The sequence below is a fragment of the Sminthopsis crassicaudata genome, chromosome 2, assembly GCF_048593235.1.
Source record: "Sminthopsis crassicaudata isolate SCR6 chromosome 2, ASM4859323v1, whole genome shotgun sequence".
NCBI classification, from domain to species: Eukaryota; Metazoa; Chordata; class Mammalia; order Dasyuromorphia; family Dasyuridae; genus Sminthopsis; species Sminthopsis crassicaudata.
The window spans coordinates 549164198-549185479 of NC_133618.1; the positions used below are offsets into that span (position 1 = coordinate 549164198).

The 21282-nt window shown below is 31.8% G+C and overlaps 1 protein-coding gene across 2 annotated transcripts in view; it reads right to left on the reverse strand.

Moving 5' to 3' along the window:
* The window catches only part of ENTREP2 (endosomal transmembrane epsin interactor 2), a 607119-nt gene that overhangs the window by 25141 nt on the left and 560696 nt on the right, over window positions 1–21282 (reverse strand). For both annotated transcript variants that reach the window (XM_074294983.1, XM_074294982.1), the window contains exons 5-7: window positions 15897–16004; window positions 8797–8957; window positions 8028–8163 (exon numbers count right to left, since the gene is read on the reverse strand). In XM_074294983.1, coding sequence (XP_074151084.1) covers window positions 8028–8163; window positions 8797–8957; window positions 15897–16004 — 405 coding nt within the window. The remainder of the gene's footprint in view (window positions 1–8027; window positions 8164–8796; window positions 8958–15896; window positions 16005–21282) is intronic.

Consider the following 21282-nt stretch of genomic DNA (forward strand, 5'->3'; position numbering starts at 1 on the left):
TCATTAATACATCAAGGACCTGTGATTTTGTTGATATGAAAACTTACAATTTAGATTGGAACCTGTATATTACTGGGTAAGTAACTAGAGGAGAATTGCTTAACAATTGAAATGGTAAAGGGACTGACCCATGGCTAGAACATCTCAGAGGCAGGATTTTAGCCAAATATTTTTATTCCAGGTCCAGCTGCACCATGAAGCCTCAAGTAGGATCAGAATGAATATAATTTCCCTTTTTGTGGCTAAATCTTCTTAGTAATATCAATATGGCTAGGTAGGTAGCTTGGGATGTTGGGAAAGACCCCTTCCTTGGCCTCTCTTTCATTTCAAATTATTGTGCAAGAGAGAGGTCCTTGAGACTTTAGAGAGAAGGTGGTTGGTTCTGGGTCTCATTGAAAAGCCATGGGTTGGTATCTGAAGGCAAATGAAAAATAGATGTGAAGGGACAAAGAAACATGTTTATAATTCAGGTTCTTTGAATTATGGGATTATAGGGTATTATAAATAAGAATCAGGAGATAAAACAATATAACAAAGAAGTCATGGTGGTTAGGATTGTATATCTTCTACATCTTGAGAACTAAACTCTTTAAATTCCCTCAAGAAAATATGGGGATGTTTTTATTTATTTTTTAAAAATTTATTATTTAAAACTTAAATACAAAATAAGAAACAAACAAAATAGACAAAGATAGAAAAAGAAAATGAAAAACATTTGTCGTGTCCCCAACAGATATTCAATGCAATTCAATAAATATTTATTATGCCTACTATATATGTGTTGCTAACATAGATAGGAAATATTTCTTCCTTTAAAGAATACATCATTGATTAAAGAAGATAATATGTTTATAGACAAATACAGTACAAAGCAGAGGTGAGAAGGGCAAAGGAGATAATAGGATAAAGTTTAATTGGAAACATTTAGGGGTTATATGTGAAAACATTTTCATTTAGAGAAAGGAAGGAAGATTTCATAGTGGAAATGGTAGCTGAACTGAACTTGAGGGAAAAGAGGTTTTTATGTAGAGAGGAGAAGGAGTACTAACCAGGAATAGGGGAATTTATTTTGAAGAGCATCTCAAAGATGGCTTGAGAAACTAAGAGTTGCTATAAAAGGAAGATTTCTAATTCAAAGATTATTGACATGGAATTTTATTCAAAAGATTTAAGAAGACTTCTACTCATTACAAAGGTTGTGTGTTTTGTTTTCCAGTGGTAGTGAAGAGAAGTTGAGCAGGAAAGAAAATAGATTAATTTAAAACAATACAATTTAATTTAAAAGCACAAGTCTACTTTATTGAGGGTAGGGAAAGACTCCTAATTCCATTGTTTACTGTTGTTAAGTGTCCAATGGTCCAATAAAGGAAATGTTATTTGCTGCCTTTGGTGAAGGCCTTTAAAAGCAAAGTTTGACTATCCTTATTTATAAAAGAGTTTCATCCTATTAAAATGATGAATAAAGGACTCAAAAGTTATCTTAACCCAGTTTACAAGTGTTCTTACAGTAATCTTGTGAGGGACATCTTAACTCAAAGTAATAAAGCTGAAACAATACGATGGCTCAAAATAGACAAGATCATTGGAGATTAAGGGGAAAATGGGTTAGGAGAAGGTTGTTTCTTTTTTGGTTTTTGTTTTGAAAGTATGATATGATAACATAATATTATATAATTAATATTATATCATATCATATTATATAATTAAATATGATTCTAGGTCAAATGTACAGTTTTATAGCCCTGTGGACCTGGTTCTAGATTGCTCTCCAGAATGGTTGGATCATTTCGCAACTCCACCAACTATACATTAGCATCCCCATTTTTCCACATCCCCTCAAACATTTATCATTACTTTTTATTGAGAGGTATGAAGTGGTACCTCAGAGTTGTTTTAATTTGCATTTCTCTAATCAATAGTAATTTAGAACATTTTTTCTTATAACTATAAATGGCTTTAATTTTGTCATCTGAAAATTATCTGTTCAAATCCTCTGACCAATTATCAATTGGGGAATGACTTGTTTCCTTATAAATTTCACATAGTTCTTTATATATTTTATAAATGAGACCTTTATCAGAAATACTGGATGTAAAGATTTTTTTCCCAGCTTTGTACTTTCTCCTTTAATCTTGTTTCTATTTATTTTATTTGTGCAAAACCTTTTTAATTTAATGTAATCAAAGTGTCCGTTTTGCCTTTCATAATGTTTTCTAGTTCTTCTTTGTTCATAAATTCTTCCCTTCTCCAAAGATCTGATAGGTAGCTTCAATCTTTTTTTTAGACTAACCAATTACTAATGTCAATCTTGGACATATGACATTTCCATGTATAAAATATAAACAATTTATCCTTATTGAGTCCCTTGATATTAGTATTTAATATTGGCTCTTATATGTTATTATTATTAATTTTTTTTACTGAGTTCAGCTTTGTTTGAGACAAAATCCTGAAAAACTGTGAGTTCATTGAATGTCCATTTTTTTCACTAAATCTTATACTTAACAAGTTTTTACTTTGCTGGATATAATATTGGCCAAAGGCTTGGTTCTTTTGATTGTAAATATATAGTATTCCAGGACTTGTGGTCTTTTATTGTAGCTGCTAAATCCTGTACAATTCTACTTGTAGTTCCAGTATATTTGAATCATTTTTTTGTTTGTTTCTTGTAAAATTTTCTCTTTGATTTAGAGGTTTTAAAATTTAGCAATAACGCATATTTTCCTTGGAATCTCTTTGAGGTGGATTTTTTCTATTTCTACTTTCACCTCTTCTATCATTCCAGAATAATTTTCTTTGATTATTACTTATATTATTGTGTCAAGGTTCTTTTTCTGGTCACAGCAGTTAGATAGCACAATTATTCTTATATTTTCTTGATTTGTTCTCCAGATCTGTTGTTTTTCTTAGTTTCACCTTCTCTTTTACTTTTTTTTTTATTCTCTATATCTTTACTAGCTTTCCCTTCCCAATTCTAATTTTCAAAGAATCACTTTCCTTTTTAAGACTGCATCTCCTTTTTTACTTGGTTGATTTTCTTAATCCTCCTCCTATTTCTTCTCCTCCTTTTCTTCCTACTCCTCTTCCTCCTCCCTTTTATTTTTAAAGTCTTTTTGAGTTGTTCTATAAATTATTTCTGGGCAGTTAGCCATTCAACATTACTCTTTGGAATAGAAGAAGCTTTTTTTAAACTTTACTCCTGTGAATATAAACTCCAGTCTTACCCTATTTCCATAATAAGTTTTTATGCTTTTTTTCCCTTTGAACTCTATCTCTCTCCCTCTTTCTCTCCTCCCTTCATCCTTCTCTCTCCTTTCAAATGAGAACTTATTAGTGGAACCACATCTCATCTTGGGATGGGGAGATGGTTCCTCTAGCTTTATTTCATCTCTTCCCTCTGACCTGGAATCCCAAACCAAACACCACATTCTCCTGTAAGTGGCCATAGCCCCAGTGTTTCTGGGCTTACTGGTGTACTGGCTCCTTCTCATCCAGGGCTGAGTCTCTGTAGCACAGCTGGGCCTTGCATTTTCAGCAGAAGTTCCCTCAGTCTTCCAAGACTCAGATCCTCAATTCCCCATGCTGACAGGGAGGCAAAAGTTTCAGTGGTTGTGGCTGAGGTTACCTCTGAACCCTGATAGCTTGCTGTTCAGCTTGGAGATGTTTATACTTTCTACTGATTAAATCGCCATCCTGGAGTCTTTCTTCAAGGCTTATCTAGTTGTCCCATAGGGATCCCCATTCTGTCCCAAGTCTTATTTGTTTTTCAGTATCCATGTTCACCCTGAGATGTAATTTTGTTTTATTTTGGGGGAAATCTGGAGAGCCTGGAGTTTATTGACCAACTCTGCCATCTTCCTGGAATCCTCCCTAATGTAGAGATATTGTATATGGGAACACTACAATCAAGTGTTTCACATTTCTTATTTATGAAGTAAGACCTATTTTGTGGATGACTTCTTATTTATGAACCACATGAAAAGGGGTACAGTACAGTGAAAAGAGCTCTGGACTTGGAGAACAAAAAAACAAAACAAAAAACTAAGTTCATATCCTAGCTTTGACATTAAAGACCTGTATGATCTTGGATAAATCTTTTTACTTCTTGAGGCCTTACTTACTCCATTAGTAAACAGAAAAAATTGCATTAGATTACCATTAATTACTCTAACTCTAAAATTATATTCCTATATTCTTAGTTATATGGGATTTTGATGTCATTTTTTCAGTAATAAAGGCTCTGAGTTTATAAGAGCACGGATTAATTTTAATTAATATGATAGGTATTCTTAATTATTTGTACATAGTAAACCCCAGTGTCTGTAGGCAGAACTTATCCTAAGTGTTATCTGGTGCTTGTTGGGACATTAGGAATAGAGACATGGTGCTGCATAAACTGGGTTTTGGTCCCTTACACAGTCATAGAGATAAACAGAATCACTTAACATATGGCCCATGGGCTTATGCCATCATTTATGTGGATTAGTCCTTGTATATTTAAGACAAGCCATGATCACAAAATAAACCATTTCATATATATACAAATCTTTACTTTACTCACAGTTTTTCATATGTAAAAATGATTTAAATTGTTTGTCATCTAAAGAAAAATTAAATGGTGATAAATATCAAAATCGCAAAGTACTTTGGTATTTCTGGCATAGTTTTAAAACAAATGAAGAGGAATTTCCATAATTAACAGCTTAGAAACAAAATGATACAAACACTTCAATTCTGTTACTTTAGTGAGAACAATTTCTTTCACTCAAGTAGTTTTCCTTTTTTGTTTCCATTATGGATAGAAGTGGATAGAAGAATCAAAGGCAAAGAATACATAGTTATTTTTATTATATACTCAGTGAAGCAAAATTAGAAGCATCTTATCTATACTCACATTTGTGTGCCCTGACAAGCATATTCAGAAAATTTCAAGCTTTGAGTAAAGAATGTCACAGTATTAAATTGAAAAGGGATTTAGAAAAGATAGTGAAAATGAAGATGTGTGACTCATCTACCTAGCAAAAACTACCATGTGAATGGTAGGAAAAATCAAGTGATTTGCTCTCTGTGTTTGGGAACAGAATTTGTTACTTGGAATAACTAGTAAAAATGATGAAATTAAATAATCACAGAATAGCATTTTTAAAAGTTAATATAAAAAAATTCCATTTTATTGAATGAGTATTCAAATGTTTTGAATAGTAATTTTTCCTATTTGGTATCATTCCCTAGTTCTAAGTCCAATTTTCTTCTTTGGATTCAGAAATGTGTAAATCTTATATTCTGAACCCCTCTTTCTCTACATACTACCTCAATCACCACTGATTTCTAAGTGCTATTGACAAAGGCAGTCTCTGTCAACGAAACATCTTCCATTCTCTTTTTCAGGATTTTGTAACTGTAATCTTTCTGTGACTTTCAGAAATTCCTAGATAATGCATAGTTTATCATTTTTCCTTTATCACACAGAAACTATATTTAGTCCAAACTACTTAAATAAATAGTTATGCATCCTCACAATCTGGCTCCAGCCTTTCTAATCTTTTTTGCCAATGCTTTCCTGTACAAATCCTAAGCTTCAATCAGATTGGCCTACCTATTGTCCCTCAAATATGCCTTGAACTTGCTTGACTCTGCACCCTTCCTCACACTATTCTTCTTGCTTGGAATATTCTCTCTTCTTCAGAAATTTGAATGCTACTTATTCTTCAAAATCTAGATAATGCCCAAATCCTAACCTAACTACCCCACCCCATGATAATCACTCTTTGCTCTGAATTCACCTTATCATTTAATACTTATACCACCTGGTATTTCTGACATAAGGTCTTTGGTTATTATTTATATATTTCTTGTTCATACATTCTGTCTCCTTGGTAGGATTTCTTTAAAATTCAATAGGTATTTATATAGTGATTAGACAACATTATGCTAGGTGCTATGAGATGAACGTAGGGTTTGTATCTTATGCTATTTTATATTCTTCATAGTACCTAAAAATGCCTTGCACACTGAAGACTAATTCAACAAGAATCTATTAAGGTGATTGATATGACCCATAGCAATGTAAAATATGAGGCTTGGTAATATGGAGGATCCATAGAAATTGAGGCAGCCATATGGACTTTCTTATCTCTCCGTGAAGACTGAGGTTGAGAAAAAGCAAGAAGGAAAAAGTTTTTAGCTGCAAAGGAAGTTGAAAGTCTAAATCAAACTAGGGTCACAGTGGCAAACAATTTTTGAAGCATTTAGAGACATGAGGATAGGGCTTATCTCTATATATACTTGAGATAGTTTTAGGCTGAACTCTTCACCTGGGAATATTTGGTTCATTTTTTAATAAATTATGCTACTACTCAAACCTCCTAGACATTTGAACATCTTTCTATTAAACATATTCAATTTAAACATACATTTTTAAATGATAAGAAATTCCATAAATAATAAAAAAAAGAATTCAAGGAAAAAGAATTCATGACATCTTTTGTCCAGTAAAAATCTTACAAAAGTGAGAATAGTAATCCGCAAATAAATACATGTAAATAGAGAACATCAATTAATACCTACACTATACCAATTTCACTGCAATTTTGAAACCATGAAATGAACACTAATATGGAAAGTATCATCACTATATGGCAGCTATATCTATCTTTATATATATATATATATATATATATATATATATAAATTCATTCTTCCTTGACAAAAAGGAGGAAGAGGAATGATAAACATTCTTAAAGTACATAATGAAAAGGTATGAGACCTAAAGAAATATTTTTGGGACAAGCACACATCACTTTATCAAGCAATAGTCAAGGTTGACAATAGATATATACTATGGAATTTATCCATGTAATAAAAAAAATGGCTCAGATCCAAGAAGGAAAGCAAAAGGCCCTCCATGGGCAATATTCACATGAACTCACTCAACAATATGTGAACAAAGCCACATCAAATAAATGGTTGAGTCATGTATATTTGTTTATGATTTCAAAGGGGTTCATGATAATAATCCAGGACCAGTCATTAAGCAACAGTAATTAGAAAAAGTTTGTTAACTAATCATATAGGTTTAGTGATCAATGTAGAATAGCAAGAAAATGGCAGAAATTGTGTTATATGGCACCACAGACTGCAAAAAAAAAAAAAAAAAAAAAAAAAAAAAAAAAAAAAAAAAAAAACAATTAAATATTTAGCAAATACAATGGCTAGAATTACACATCAGAATTCAATACAATTCATGAACTGGTGGATGAAAAATCTTCATAGTACATACATGCCTCAAAATATTTCTGACAACTCATGTAATAAAATATACTTGAATTAGATGATTATCATGGATTGAATTGTTATCCAGAATCATCCAAATATAATAGGTCCATAAAAAGAAACAACTTAAAAACAATATTTTTAATAGATTCTACTAATTCTAAATTCTTATAATCTTAAATCTTCATGGAACAAAAAGTTTTCACAATACAGAGATGTGACAGAAGAGATTAAACTTGTGAGGATAGGAAGAGGTAAAAATTATTCTGCTAAATCTCATCTGCTAATGGAGTTGCACCCAAAACACATTCTGTGAACCTACAAATAATGAACACATATGTTAATACTGATATTCTAGATACAAATTCTACTTCTGAAATAGTCCATACAAGACTGCATATAAAAGAAAAACAGCAAGATAGCAATTTGTTACACTACTGTTTCTATCTGAAACCCACTAACAAAATGAGAATGAGATGATAATGACTAGCATTAACATACCACCTTAGGGTTTATAATATGCTTTGTATACTTTATTTCATTTGTTCCTCACAAGAACTCAGTAGTGGAAGTCCTAGAGACTTTATTATTTCCATTTTACATTTGAGGAAACTAAGGGTCAACAAAATTAAGTGATTTTTTCCAAATTCACAAGCTGGTATCAGGAATGAGAAGAGAACTCAAGTATTTCCTGCCTCCAAATTCAGTTCTATTTTTTATTCCACCAACTGCTTGTCTTTGAAAATGTTTCTTACCTGGCTTGCAGGTGTCTGTCCAATCACTGCTTCATATGGAGGAGGGAGTTCTGTAGGATATAGCATCCCAGGACTGTTGATTGCAACTTCATACAAAGTACTGAATGGAGAATGAGGAAATTCCAAGTGAAGTCCTCTGAAAAGAGAAAGAACACTTTATTTATTATAGTCCTTTAGCTATGCAAGAAAACTAATTAGATTTCCTCAATTTTATCAAAGTAAACAGAATGTGTAACAATCTTGTAAAAAGTTTTTTTCATCATATACTTGTCATGTAAATGAAACAAAATCCTAAGTCATTGGAATTAGTTTATTTTTTAAATTTTTAAATTTTTTTTTCCTTTGAGGACACATCAACTATTTAAGCAATTTCACAATATCACGTTTAAATTAAGGTAATTATACAGATTAAAATTTTAATTCAACTATTTGTGTTATATTAATGACTCTAATTTAATAGAAGCTTAAGTTTTATGTTTAATTATGAAATAAAAAGGTTGCTTTTGTCTTGCCAGAATTCTTTTTTTTTTGAATTTTTATTGCAACAATACTAATGATGAGTGTTCTAAATCTAAACTGTCACTTCTTTTACAATTGATCCTCTCATCTCTCATCAAACTCTCCTTCTTACCTTTGTTATTCTCTAGTCAACTTGTTTGCTGAAAGCAAGAGCAGTTTCAAATTCTCATAACAAACCCAGCCCAACCATTTCTTCCTGATCTATGTAACCATGGCATGTAATCACAGACATATAAAGCAAAAGATGAACCTTTGAGCTTCTATCATGGGTGTACAGGTATACTCTGGTGGATAATAGGGTGGGGGAGGTATTGGAGGTATAAATTCATCAAAATCCAAGGTCTGGTGGAGAATGGTTCCATGGGGAGTCATACAGTCTGGGTTTGTGGAATGTGATCTCTGTGGAAGAAACTGAAAAATAAAGTTGAATCAGATTTATTTGTGCAGAGCTACTAGGACATCTCATGCTGTGTGTGTCTAACTTAATTACATATGAACCTTAATTATAAATTTAAAGTATATATAATTTAAACTGTCAAGCAAGAATGTTAAACACATACTTAAGAAAGAAAAGTTTTTTTGAGTAATGTTTTACCCTAGACATATAGTTATAGCTTGTTTTTCAAATACTGATACACAGAATTTTTAGTGCATTATTTTTGTTTGCTTTTTAAGGAAAATAAGATTGCAAAATTCTTTGCCTCTCTTCTCATACTAAACCTTGATGGATAATTTTTGTTTGGTAAATTCCCTGGTTCCAAAACAGTGTTAGTAGTAACTTGCAGATTTGAGGGGAAAAGAAACAGGCTTTATGAGTTCCTTTAATAATATATTATGGAATGATCTCAATAATTGAGTTCTTCTGACTCGTTTAATAAAAGGGCAAATGATTCTTTTTTGAATAGATGTCACTTCCATGTTTTTCATGAAAATCTGCCCATTATACTTCCATATATTAGATTACTTTATCTGAATATTTAAGATGCTATATTTTATGCATTAATTTACTCATTCACTCATTTGACAAACATTTACTGAGTTATACAGTGCATTAGAACCTAGAGAAGATATGAAGCTAAACAAACCATAGCCTACAAACTCGAGTTAATAATGTAGTAGGAATTAATAAAGCTTATTATAATTTTATATAAACAATTTGTTTTGACATTATAGATATTTTTCAACCATACAAATGTCTCTACAGAAATGTTATTCAGTCATTATCAGTCAGTCATATCTGATGAGCTCATTTGGGGTTTTCTTGGAAAAATTCTAGAATGGTTTGCTATTTCCTTCTCCAACTCATTTGACAGATAAGGAAACTGAGGCAAATAAAGTGAATTGCCCAGGGTCCCACAGCTAACAAATGTATGAGATCAGATTTGAATTCAGGAAGATGTCTTCCTGACTCCAAGTCTATTACTCTATAGACTAATGCCACCTAGCTGTCCTACAAAGTACAGTATGTAAAAAATTAATTTAGTGATTTTACTTTGACAATTCAGTATGGGATTTTGAATGAGATTACTTATGTTTCCTTTTAGTGTTACCTTTATTTAAACTGCAATCATAAAATATATTGCTCCTTGGCTTAGCATTCCTTACTCTGCATCACTTCATCTAAGTCCCTCCATATTTCTCTGAATTCTGCATATTCATTTTTCTTTCAGATACTATAATTTTTCAGTTATCTCTTCAATTAATGGGCATATGTATACTTTTTAACTTGTCACAGATAATGATGGCTTCATTGACATTTTGGCAGAGATGAGTCTTTTTTTATTATCAACAGTTTCTTAAGGATATCATTCCAGTAGTGGAATCTCTAAGTCCATGAGTATAATTTATTTTTCTATGCTACTTAGGTTACATTTAGATATATGTCATTTGTTCATGTTTCCTTTATTGATTACTATTTTATTTCCTTATAGCCTGTAAAAAGATATTAACTAGTTCTACTTTTTTGTATCTAGTTTTTTGCATTTATTTATGAGATTTTCATGCTCCAGTTAAGTATGAGGCCAATTTTTGTAATGTGATAAAGAAAAGTAAGTATGCTCTTTAATGTTTCCATTTAATAATTACCATAGGTCTAGTAAATCTAGTTTTTTCCCAAAATTCCATTTTGATAATTTTCTTCTTATTTGCCTTTCTTTTAGACTTCTCAAGTTCTAAAACAGAAATGTTAAAATTATAGGGTTTTTACTTATTATAAAAGTAATTTTGTCTTTAAATTAGCTTTTTCTTTACGTACTTTTTAGGTGCTATATTATCTAGTATACATATACAAATATATATATGTACATATAATAAACATTGATATTATATTTTCAGTGATAGCTTAAAACAATGATTTCTTTTTTTCTCAAAACTATTTTTTACTAGTTAAAAATGTCTGAAATCATGTTTGTCATACCTCATGTTCTGGATTTGTCTGAAGCATCAAACATTAATATAGCCTCTCACTTTAAGATTCCACAGAGTGTTTACATTTTATATAAATACATTATATATTTATAATTAAGAGATAGTGAGTCTGTCACAGTGGAAAGAATCCCTAATTTTGAGTCTTGATTTAGCATTGCCATATCTGAATTTGAGCTATGGCTCTGCAACTAACTGCAAGTGTAACCATGGATAGTTTCCTAATCAGTAAAATGAGGGGATTTGACTAGAAAATTGACAAGATCTCTTCCAGCTCTAGATCTATGATCCTATAAGTGCATTTATTTTATACACCAAATTTCTAGATTTTTGAACAATTATACAGCAACAGCCAAAAATACGCACATATATTTTGGTACTAACAATTATTAAATTACCTAAATTAGAGTTGTATAGGGGGAAATGAAGCAAAATTCACTTGAAATCATTGTACTTTTGGAAATCTGCTTTCTGTCTGTCTGTCTCTGACTATCTCTCTGTCTCTTATACCTTATACAAATTATTAAGGTCTCACCAATAGAAATGTTGATATTCTGCTCCTAGATTTTTTGGCAGGATCACTAGACTTGTAAATCAAGATAATATTATAAATGTAGCTAATTAAGCATTTAGCAAAGCTTTGGGGAAAATATCTCATGCTGTTCTCATGGAAAATATAAAAAGACAAAAAAGGCTAGGTGCCTATTCAGTTAAATGGCTTTGGGACAGGTTGAATGACCTGGTTCAAAGAGTGGTAACTGCTTAAATAAGATCTCCATTGGAGTGCCATGCTATTACCTGAGAAATCTGAGTTTAACTCTGTGAAGTTCAATATATTTTGTGGTAATTCAAGGCAATTCTAATAGACTAGGGATGGAAAATGCCAATTACATACAAAAAGAGAATTATAGCGACTGAATATGGATCAAAGCATTGTATTTTCATTTTTTGTTCTGCTGTTATTTGTTTGCTTCCCCCCCCCCCCCTTTTTGGTTTTTTCCCCCTTTTGATCTGATTTTCCTACATAGCATGAAATAGAAATATGTTTAGAAAAACTTCGCATGTTTAATCTATATTGGATTGCTTGCTCTCTTAGAGAGATGGAATTGGGAGAGGGAGGGAGAAAAATTTGGAACACAAAGGTTTGCAAAGGTGAATTTTGAAAACTATCTTTGCATGTATTTGGAAAAATAAAATACTATTGCAGAAAAAGAGACCAGAAACTAAAAAAATGTTTTCTAGGAGACTTTCTATTATGTCAGACATTGAAAAACTAGACTCAATATGAACTCTACACATTTTCAAAGAGCTGTCACATATAGTTATGAGATAGTTCTCATAAATCCTAGGAGTCTTGGAGGAAAAGTATTAATCTTCCCAGATGCTAAAACTGACACACATAGAGGATAAGTCAATTAAATAATATGTCAGCAGGCTATTTTGACACAAACAAAATGGGAGAAATTGATATTGGTAAATAGAGGGAAATGAGTAGATGAGATGAAGAAAGTACAGGAAATTCATACCAAATAAGTTTAAGTTTTTAGTTTCCTCCAGAATTCAAATCACAATATTATACAAATTATTTAGCAGAAATGAAGTTGAGATTTCCATAGAATAAGATAAAATTTTTATCATATAAGAGTAATATGTGATCATATATCCCATAAGAGTAATAAATCAATACCTCTACCATCTGGGTTATCTCACAGTTATGATTATTCCATACTTAAAAGAATTATCAATTTATATATAACTTAAGAACATAGTAAGCCTTAAATTCGTGTTAAAATATATTACCTTTTTATCCAGTATTCTTGTTCTTAATACCTGTATGTGATTACATAATGTACAATGTTGGATTTTACAGCTCCTATAATGTTATATTTGCTTATGGAAGCATCCCTCAATTTATTGCTTCACAAAGAAATCTGATGGGGTAAGTACTACCCACATAGTACTTAACCTTTCTTTCATAATACATGCCAAAGAAAATAACCAGTATAAAGCCTGGATGAATAGGGTCAAAAGTTCATTTCCACTGCATAAATGTTTCTGAAAACTGTAACCCCCTTAAAAGGTTAGTAACTGCTTGTGACAATCTTAGTGGATTTATACTGGCTATAAGTGTTTGAATGGGGTGTACAATTAGAACAGTATTTTTTTAATCTTACTAATGACACACTAAAACTGTTCTGGTTTCCAAGCTTGCTTAAAAGACATATTATGATGGTGTAAATGGGGCAAGGGGGAGGGAGGAGATAACATTCTCCTACCAAAACAAAAACATGATTTTTTTTTTGTTTGTTTCTTTTTCACTTTCAAATGAAGTGAGTATTTTTAAAGGTAGGGATTAGTGGTTTTTGCTTTGGGGGAAGGGAGGGGAGCTTTCTTTTTTTTTTTTTTTTTAAATCCTGGGTATCTAAAAAAAGAATACACAAAGGTTCCGGTTTTTTGCTTCCCCCTAATAAAGAAACATTTACACGCAAAGTATCTTGAATTTGAGGATAAAATACAGATTTATTTTGAGTTAAAATAATAAAAAGTCTTCTATATTAAGAGATATAACTTCAATTGTTTGGCCTTCTGACTTCCTTTAGGAATAAATTTTTCCTAAAACAACACTGGTTACATGGGGTTTATAATAGGAATATGCAGAAAAATCAACTAGCTGGATAAAAGCATACAAACAAAATAATAATGAATCTAAGGAATTTGGTTAACAGAGTCCAATACCTAGAGATAAAATAAAATTCTTTATCTTCAAAAATGTATTCAATATTTTTTTCTTTTTTCTTTCTTTCTTTCTTTTTTTTTTTTTTTTCTTTTTTTTTTTTTTTTTTTTTTTTGTTAAGAGAGTATTCAGTAAGCCAAAGAATGAGCTTTTCTGGGGTTCCAGTCTATGACAGTGAGGTTATAGTTACTTGCTTATTTAAAGTACTTGCCCCTTTGTTATGTTAATTTGATTGCTGAAAAAGGCATTAAAAATGTTTGTGAAGCACTGATAAAAACAACTGGAGAAGAGATATAGCCTATCAGATAAAAATGCTTGAAGAGAGACAGAGACTGTTCTGAAAGGACCAAGGAGAGAACAATCAGTCTCAGAAAAAAAAAAAAAAAGTCCCTGATGAATTGTGGTAAGGACTGCAAGGCTTTGTTGTCCACTAGTTCATTTACATATGACTGTTTTCAGGTTTTGAAGGATATAGCTTTTTGTGGACTGAGTGAAAATTGATATATTTTCTGTTTGAGTCATACCTGACAGAACTGTAAACTTTGGGTTTTTCAAATGCATTTAAAGGTACAGGTCACTGATTCCTGAAGAGGTACTCATCTCTGGCACTAAAAGTCAGAGATGACCAAAGGAAAACAAAAGATGAGAAATAAGCAAAAGAATGAGAAGATAAGCAACTCCAAGAGAAAAGTTGATGATGGAGACTTTCTTTGATATATCATCTGAACAAAACAATGCAGAATCAGAAGATAGGGGGCTGCTTCAGACTGATATAATTAAGATAAATAAATAAGAAGCCAGGCAGACTGCAGCTACTGTCCTCATTGGAGCAGAGTTGTATAACACCCGAAAGTTGCTTAGGGGAGGGAGAATCTTCCTGTTGAAGATCTGGCTGGGTTTCTTAGTGTTGCCATCCAACACCATGTACAACCTGAGAGAGGGAAAAGCCTCACAGGAATGTGTTGCTCTTTACTGTTTTCACATATTCAGAGAGCAGAAGGCAAAGGGAAAAGATAAACTTTGTGGTTATTTTGCTGTATGCTACACTAATATTATATGGCTTTAAAAAAAAATGTTTAACATTTTCTCAGCACCCTGCCAAGTGTGGCTCTGTGCTAAAAGAGCTTGACAATGCCTTGGAGGCCAGAAGTATCTTTGACCAGCAGGTGATATATGATAATCCGTTCCATGCAAAATCTAAGGACATGAAAGTCTGCAGACAGTTGTCATGAGTTTTCCCAGCAATAACTTTTCCTTCTCACTTGTTTAACTGCTAGGTTTTTCTATGGATCCCAACTTGTTATGTGCATGGGTAGGAGAAAATGACCTGAGTTTAGGAAAAGACTATATTTTTATTATTCCTGTTTTGCCTTATATTTGATAAGCATAAGGTTATTCTTTTTTGTTTTGTATTCTTGGTAATTAAATTTTTCATGCCTAAGAGCTAATGATTTCATTCTCACTAATTTTATGTAAATAAGAAGCACACCAGTGGGGTTTCAGAAGCTAGAGAAGTAAGTAATATAATTGTCTTCAATCCTCCTCCCACCCCCAACATGCTTACTTCAAGAACCCTGAGAGTTGAGAAGGAGCAACATAGTCTTAACCACATCCAGACCTCTGGGAACCAGCCCTCTGTTCCCAGACTTGGCATTATCAGGGTTGGTTGGGGCAACTGAGTCATACTAGAGAAAGTAGGGGAGTATGGATGCCCCACAAGACATTATACCTTGACTACATAATAGTAGAGCCATTGAAAATTGGTTAATTAATCATTTATGGTCTATCTAATGTGGCAGCATAACTGAAATAAATAACACTTTTAGGTGTCTGTAATTAGATGGAATTTTAATGATGCACAAAATAAATGAGATGAAAATTCCCATTAATTAGCATCTAACAAGTAAATATAATTCCATATTTAGCAATTCTCAATATTGAAAGCATTACACAATGATTATTACAGGCTGTAGACATTTCTAATACCTACATCCTGTTCTTTTTCATTTGTTAGAAGACAAAAATTCTCAATTCTAGATTAACTTTAAGCTGATTGGAAACAAGAGAGGAAAAATTCTATTACTACTATTAATACTTTTTATGAAGAAAAAAATTTCTTCAAAATTGAATTCACCTAGATAGCAGCTATATGTGTATCTAGGTATGGGCGTATGTTATTAAAATACACTCACCATTTGTAATACATCAGAAGAAACCATCTGCATACAGCACATAGCTGTAGCCAAAGCACAAACAATGGTAGAAATGATGTTGAGAGCACACACACTGAATAAGAGGTCCTGTGAAAAAAGATACACAATAAAATGTCAGTTCTTATCTTAGTAATACAGATGACAGAAACCCAAATATTTGTGACAGTCTGACAATGATAATTGGCTACATTTATCAATTTTATATGGCTTTAATTGTTGAATGCAATTTATTCTTCTAAGAATACATATTTATGGCAGAAATTAATTCATGATTCAAAATAAACAACCCTAAACTTAGACTACTGACAACTATTTCAATTCCTTTTCATGTGTTTATAATTATCATCAAGAATTTTGCTTTTTGGAAAAAAACAAGGATATGATTAATGATTTCCCAGAAATAATGTAATCTTAAAGATAAGGATAATGATAAATTTGGTCATCTATGACATGGAAATAAACCAATAGCAAGAAGGCAAACATTTCTTTTGCATTATATTGGTCAAATGGATTTAAGCCCTATAACAGAAAAAAGGCATGTGTGTTAGAACTTCTATTTGCAAATCTAGGTTGATGGGAGTGGTTAGGGCCTTGAACCATACATTCTATCTCTTTAAGTATTTATAATAATAATTTCATGTTTGTTTTAAAATATTCTTTGTCTATATTTCCAACTAAGTATGCTTCCTATTATATGAAACTATTTTTTCCCCAAAACTATAATCCCCTCTCTCTACTTTTTTAAAACAAATAACAGAAATATATTTTCTCTTCTTTCCACCTTCCATCACATTGGGAAAAAAAGGAAAACACACATTATGAAAAATACTCATAGTCAAACAAAACAAATTTGCTCAGTTACTGGCATACAAAAATATATTTCTTATTCTGCATTGTAAATTTAGCCCTTCTCTATAATCATAGTTCTTACAGCTTTCAAAATGGCATAACTATATATACCTATCTAGATATTTATATCCATATACAAACATGTATATATATATATATATGTATGTGTAAGGGCCCTTTAAATGGGCGGACACAGTGCATCGGGAGATTGAGGCCCAGAAGTAATTTCTGTGGATATTAGGATGCCCTTGGGCGGGATCCTGGCCATATTGCTCTCCAGATTCTGATCATTTCCCTATTTTTCAATTTATAAAGATTTTCAGAATTATTCTTTTTATATTTATTAAGCTATAGATTCAAGAGATTGTGGCCAGAGACCTTTGAAGGCCTCAGAGGAGGCGAGCCGGGTAGAGCTCACACTGCAAAGCACAGTGGTCAAAGGTACTCTGGTGGGTCTAGGACAGACTAGTAATTGTAACTGCCAGGAGAGCACGTTACAAATGGCGCCCATCTCCCTGAAAGGTCAGGGATGGCGCGACCTCCTGTGGTCTAAAACAAAAGAAAGCGGGAGATGTAAAGGGCTAGAACTGAGCAATGCACTTGGATGATGAAGCACGTGAGACTAATTGCCAATTGGACGGTTCCCTATTAACTTGTTTAAGGTTGACCCTCCCCAGCTGTTCTGTGCTGACTTGATTGGTGAGACAAAGAGAGGGAAGTGACTTGTGTGGGAGGAGCAAGAGAAACTTGGGTGGTGGAACTCACGCTCACTTGCACTCGTGACCGGGCGTTGGAGGCGAAGGTAAAGATCTAGAATAAAGACGTTTAGTGATCCTGACTCTTGCTGATTTCTGGAAAGATAGAGTTCCAGCATGTATGTATTTATAGCATTACTATTATTGAGTAAATTGCTCTCCAGATTCTGATCATTTCCCTATTCTTCAATTTATAAAGATTTTCAGAATTATTCTTTTTATATTCATATTCCAACATAAATTCTTCTTCTCATTCTACTTAACTTCACTCGACACCTTTTCAAATGTCTTTCCATGTTTAATCTTAAAATCTTTTATTTCCTTATTTCTTATAGCACAATAGTACTCCATCATATTCATATGCTACAACTTTTTCAGCCATTCTTCAACTGATGAACTTTCCCTTTTTTTTGTCCCTACAAATTATCACTATAAAAATTTCATGCTTAAAGGAACCTTCCTTCTTTCTCTGAACCCTTTCAGGAATGGGCTTAGCAATACCTGGGGTCAGAGGACACATATTATTTAGCAACTTTTTAATGAATAATTCCAAATTATTTTCCAGAATGGTTGCGCCTATTCACAGCCCCGTCAAGAGTGCATCACTCAGCCTAGTTTATCACAGCCCCTCCACATTAATAGTTTAAAAATTTTTTTAATCATCTTTGCCACTCTTATGGTAGGAGGTGAAATCTCAGAATTGCATTAATTTGTATTCCTTTAATTCATGGTGATTTAGATAATTTTTCCTTATGGCTATAAATAGTGAAGATTTCTTCCCTTAAAAACTACTCTTTAAAATCTCAGATCATTTATCAACTGGGGAATAGTTTTTTTTCTTATAAGTTTGAATCAGTTCTTGATATATCTTGGCAATGGAGATCATAAGCAGAAAAACTTGTAGCAAATATGTATCACAGTTGCTTTTCTTTAAAATTTACTATATTTATCTGTACAAAAATATCCCAATTTTACTTAATCAAAATTATTCATTTTATCTTCTGTAGTCCACTTTAATCCTTGTTTGACCATGAATTTTTCTGTTTTCCACAGATTTGAAAAAGTAACCTTTTCTGATTTTCTCCTTATTTATTTAGGATATGACTTCTGATATCTAAGTCATGTATCCATTTGGAGTTTATCTTAGTAAAAGTTGTGAGGTTTTGGTCTAAAGTTAATTTATTTCCTACTATTATACACTTTTAATACAAGTTTTTGTCAAATAATTCTTATTCCTATAGTTGCATTTTTCTGTTTATCAAACACCAAGACATTACATACATTTGCTTTTGAGTGGTTGTTCATATATCTGTTTCATTGATCATTCTCCCCATTTTAAAATTGATATTTAATTATTACGGCTCTGAAATATCATTTCAGATCTGGCACAACTAAATCATCATCATTATTATTTTTCATTATTTCTCTTGAGATTTTTCACTGTTTTTTCTCCAGATGCATTTTACTTGTTCTTTCCAATTCTATAAAGAAACTTAATGATAATTTGTTATATTGGTTAATAAGTAAATTAATTTATGTAGCATTTTATGGCTCATTGTATCCATAAGCAATTATTTTCCAATTGTCTAGATTTGTATTTATTTTTGTTAATAAATGTTTGAGTTGCATATAGAGATATAGTTCCTATGTGTATCTTGGGGGGGGAATAATTGCAAGTATTTTATATACATTTTCTACTGGGGTGGATACATATTTTACAAAAATGATAATTTGTGTTTAATTTGTATCTTGCACATTTGGGGAAACTATTAACTATTTCACTTAATTTTAGTGGTCTTATTAGGATTCAAGTGATTTTAAAATCTATGCTTTTTCTCTTAATTTTTTTTTTTTGTCTTATTGCTAACCAGAATTCCAGTACTATATCAAATACTACATTCACAATACATGTATCTGTTTCAAATCAGAATGTATTTGAAATGATTTTGCTTCATTTTCATTACAAAAAAATGGCGAGATTTAGTTTTAGGTATGGAGCATTTATTATTTTAAGGAAAGGCCCACTTATCCCTGTGTTTTCTAAATTTTTTAAATGGAAATTATACTTGTCAAAAATCTTTTCTGTATCTACTAATATAATTAGATGATTTTTGTTTAATTTGATATTTAATGGTTAATTAAGTTTATAGTTTTTGTAATACTAAACCAACCCTACATTCATGATATAAAATGCTATTTTTTTCTCTTTTAATTAAGTCTGTCTTTTCTGTTTTCTTGTCTGAAATTATTACTGCTACTCCTTTTCGTGTGTTCTGTTAATTCATAATAGATTTTACTCCAACTCCTTAATGTTTCAAATGAATTTCTTATTTAAGAATCTTAAACTAGATTTTTCTTTTCTAATCCATTTTGCTAAGTGCTCTAATTTAATAATATATTTTGTTTTTTAATTGCTTATATTTCCCCCTGAATTCCTTTTCCTATTTCCTCTCAAGGAGTCATTCCTCAGGAACATATATGAATGTCAGCAATAAAGTCATGAAAACAAGAGTTGAGTCCTGCCTCACCTACTTGCTATCAGTGACTCCTAACAAATCACTTGAGCTCTTAGTGTCTCATTTTCTAAAACAATCAAATTAAACAGCTGGACTAAATGACCTCTCAGGTCCTCTTCAGGTCTGAACCTATGATAGTATGATATTATATAAGATTACAATTGAGCAGAAATTTGTTATTTTTGAATTAAATTTTCTCTAAAATGCAAAGATTCAAAAAGAACAAAAGGCTATAATTTAAATCCCTTAAAATTTCCCTGAAGCTATGTAACCCTATTTAGGCTTTAGTTTTCCCAACTGTAATATTATAAATTAGATTAATGGATCACTAAAATTCCTTCTAGTCTTGATCTATTTTGTTTTTTGGTCATGTCCAAACCATTGTGACCCCATTTGGGGTGTTCTTGGCAAAAATATAGGAGTGGGTTGCCAATTTCTTTTCAAACTCATTTTACAAAGGAGGAAACTCAGGCAAACAAGATTAAGTTACTTGCCCAAGGTCAATTTCTGAAGCCATATTTGAACTCAGGTCTTCCTGATTTTAAATTATATGCTCTACTTATTGTACCACCTAGCTGTTCAAGACTAGATCTACTGCCTTAAGAATATAACACTTAAATCCATGCCAAAAAAGGCTTATGTAATTGTATTTAATTAAATGGAATATGAAATTATTTATTTAAAATATGAAGTTATCTATTTTAAAAGTCAGCAATACTTAAACTCACTTGCTCTTAAAAAACAGGAAGCACAGGAAATCAAGGCAATTAGTTGATTTTTTCACACTTATTACAAACACATAGGAAATTGAAATACCAGGAATTCATAGAGAAGGCCATATAATACTACATGTAATACAATATGAAACTCAAATAGAGGCAACTAGGTGGCACAGACAATTCTAGGTCTGAAGTCTAGAAGAACTGAATTCAAATCCAACCCCAGACAGTTCCAGATGTGTACCTCTGGGCAAGTCACTTTACTTCTATTTGCCTCAATTTCCTCACCTGTAAAATGAAGATAATAATGACAACTACATTTTAGGACTCAAATGAGATAACATTTATAAAGCACTTAGCATAGTACGTGGCACATAGAAATTGTTATATAAATGCTATTTACCTAAGAGCAGGACTAAGAGTAAGTATAGGAATAGGAACAAAGTCTACAAAAGTACAGATACAACTTTAATGACCAACTTAAAAATATAATTGAGTTAAAAAACCATTCTGCAACAAATGGCCA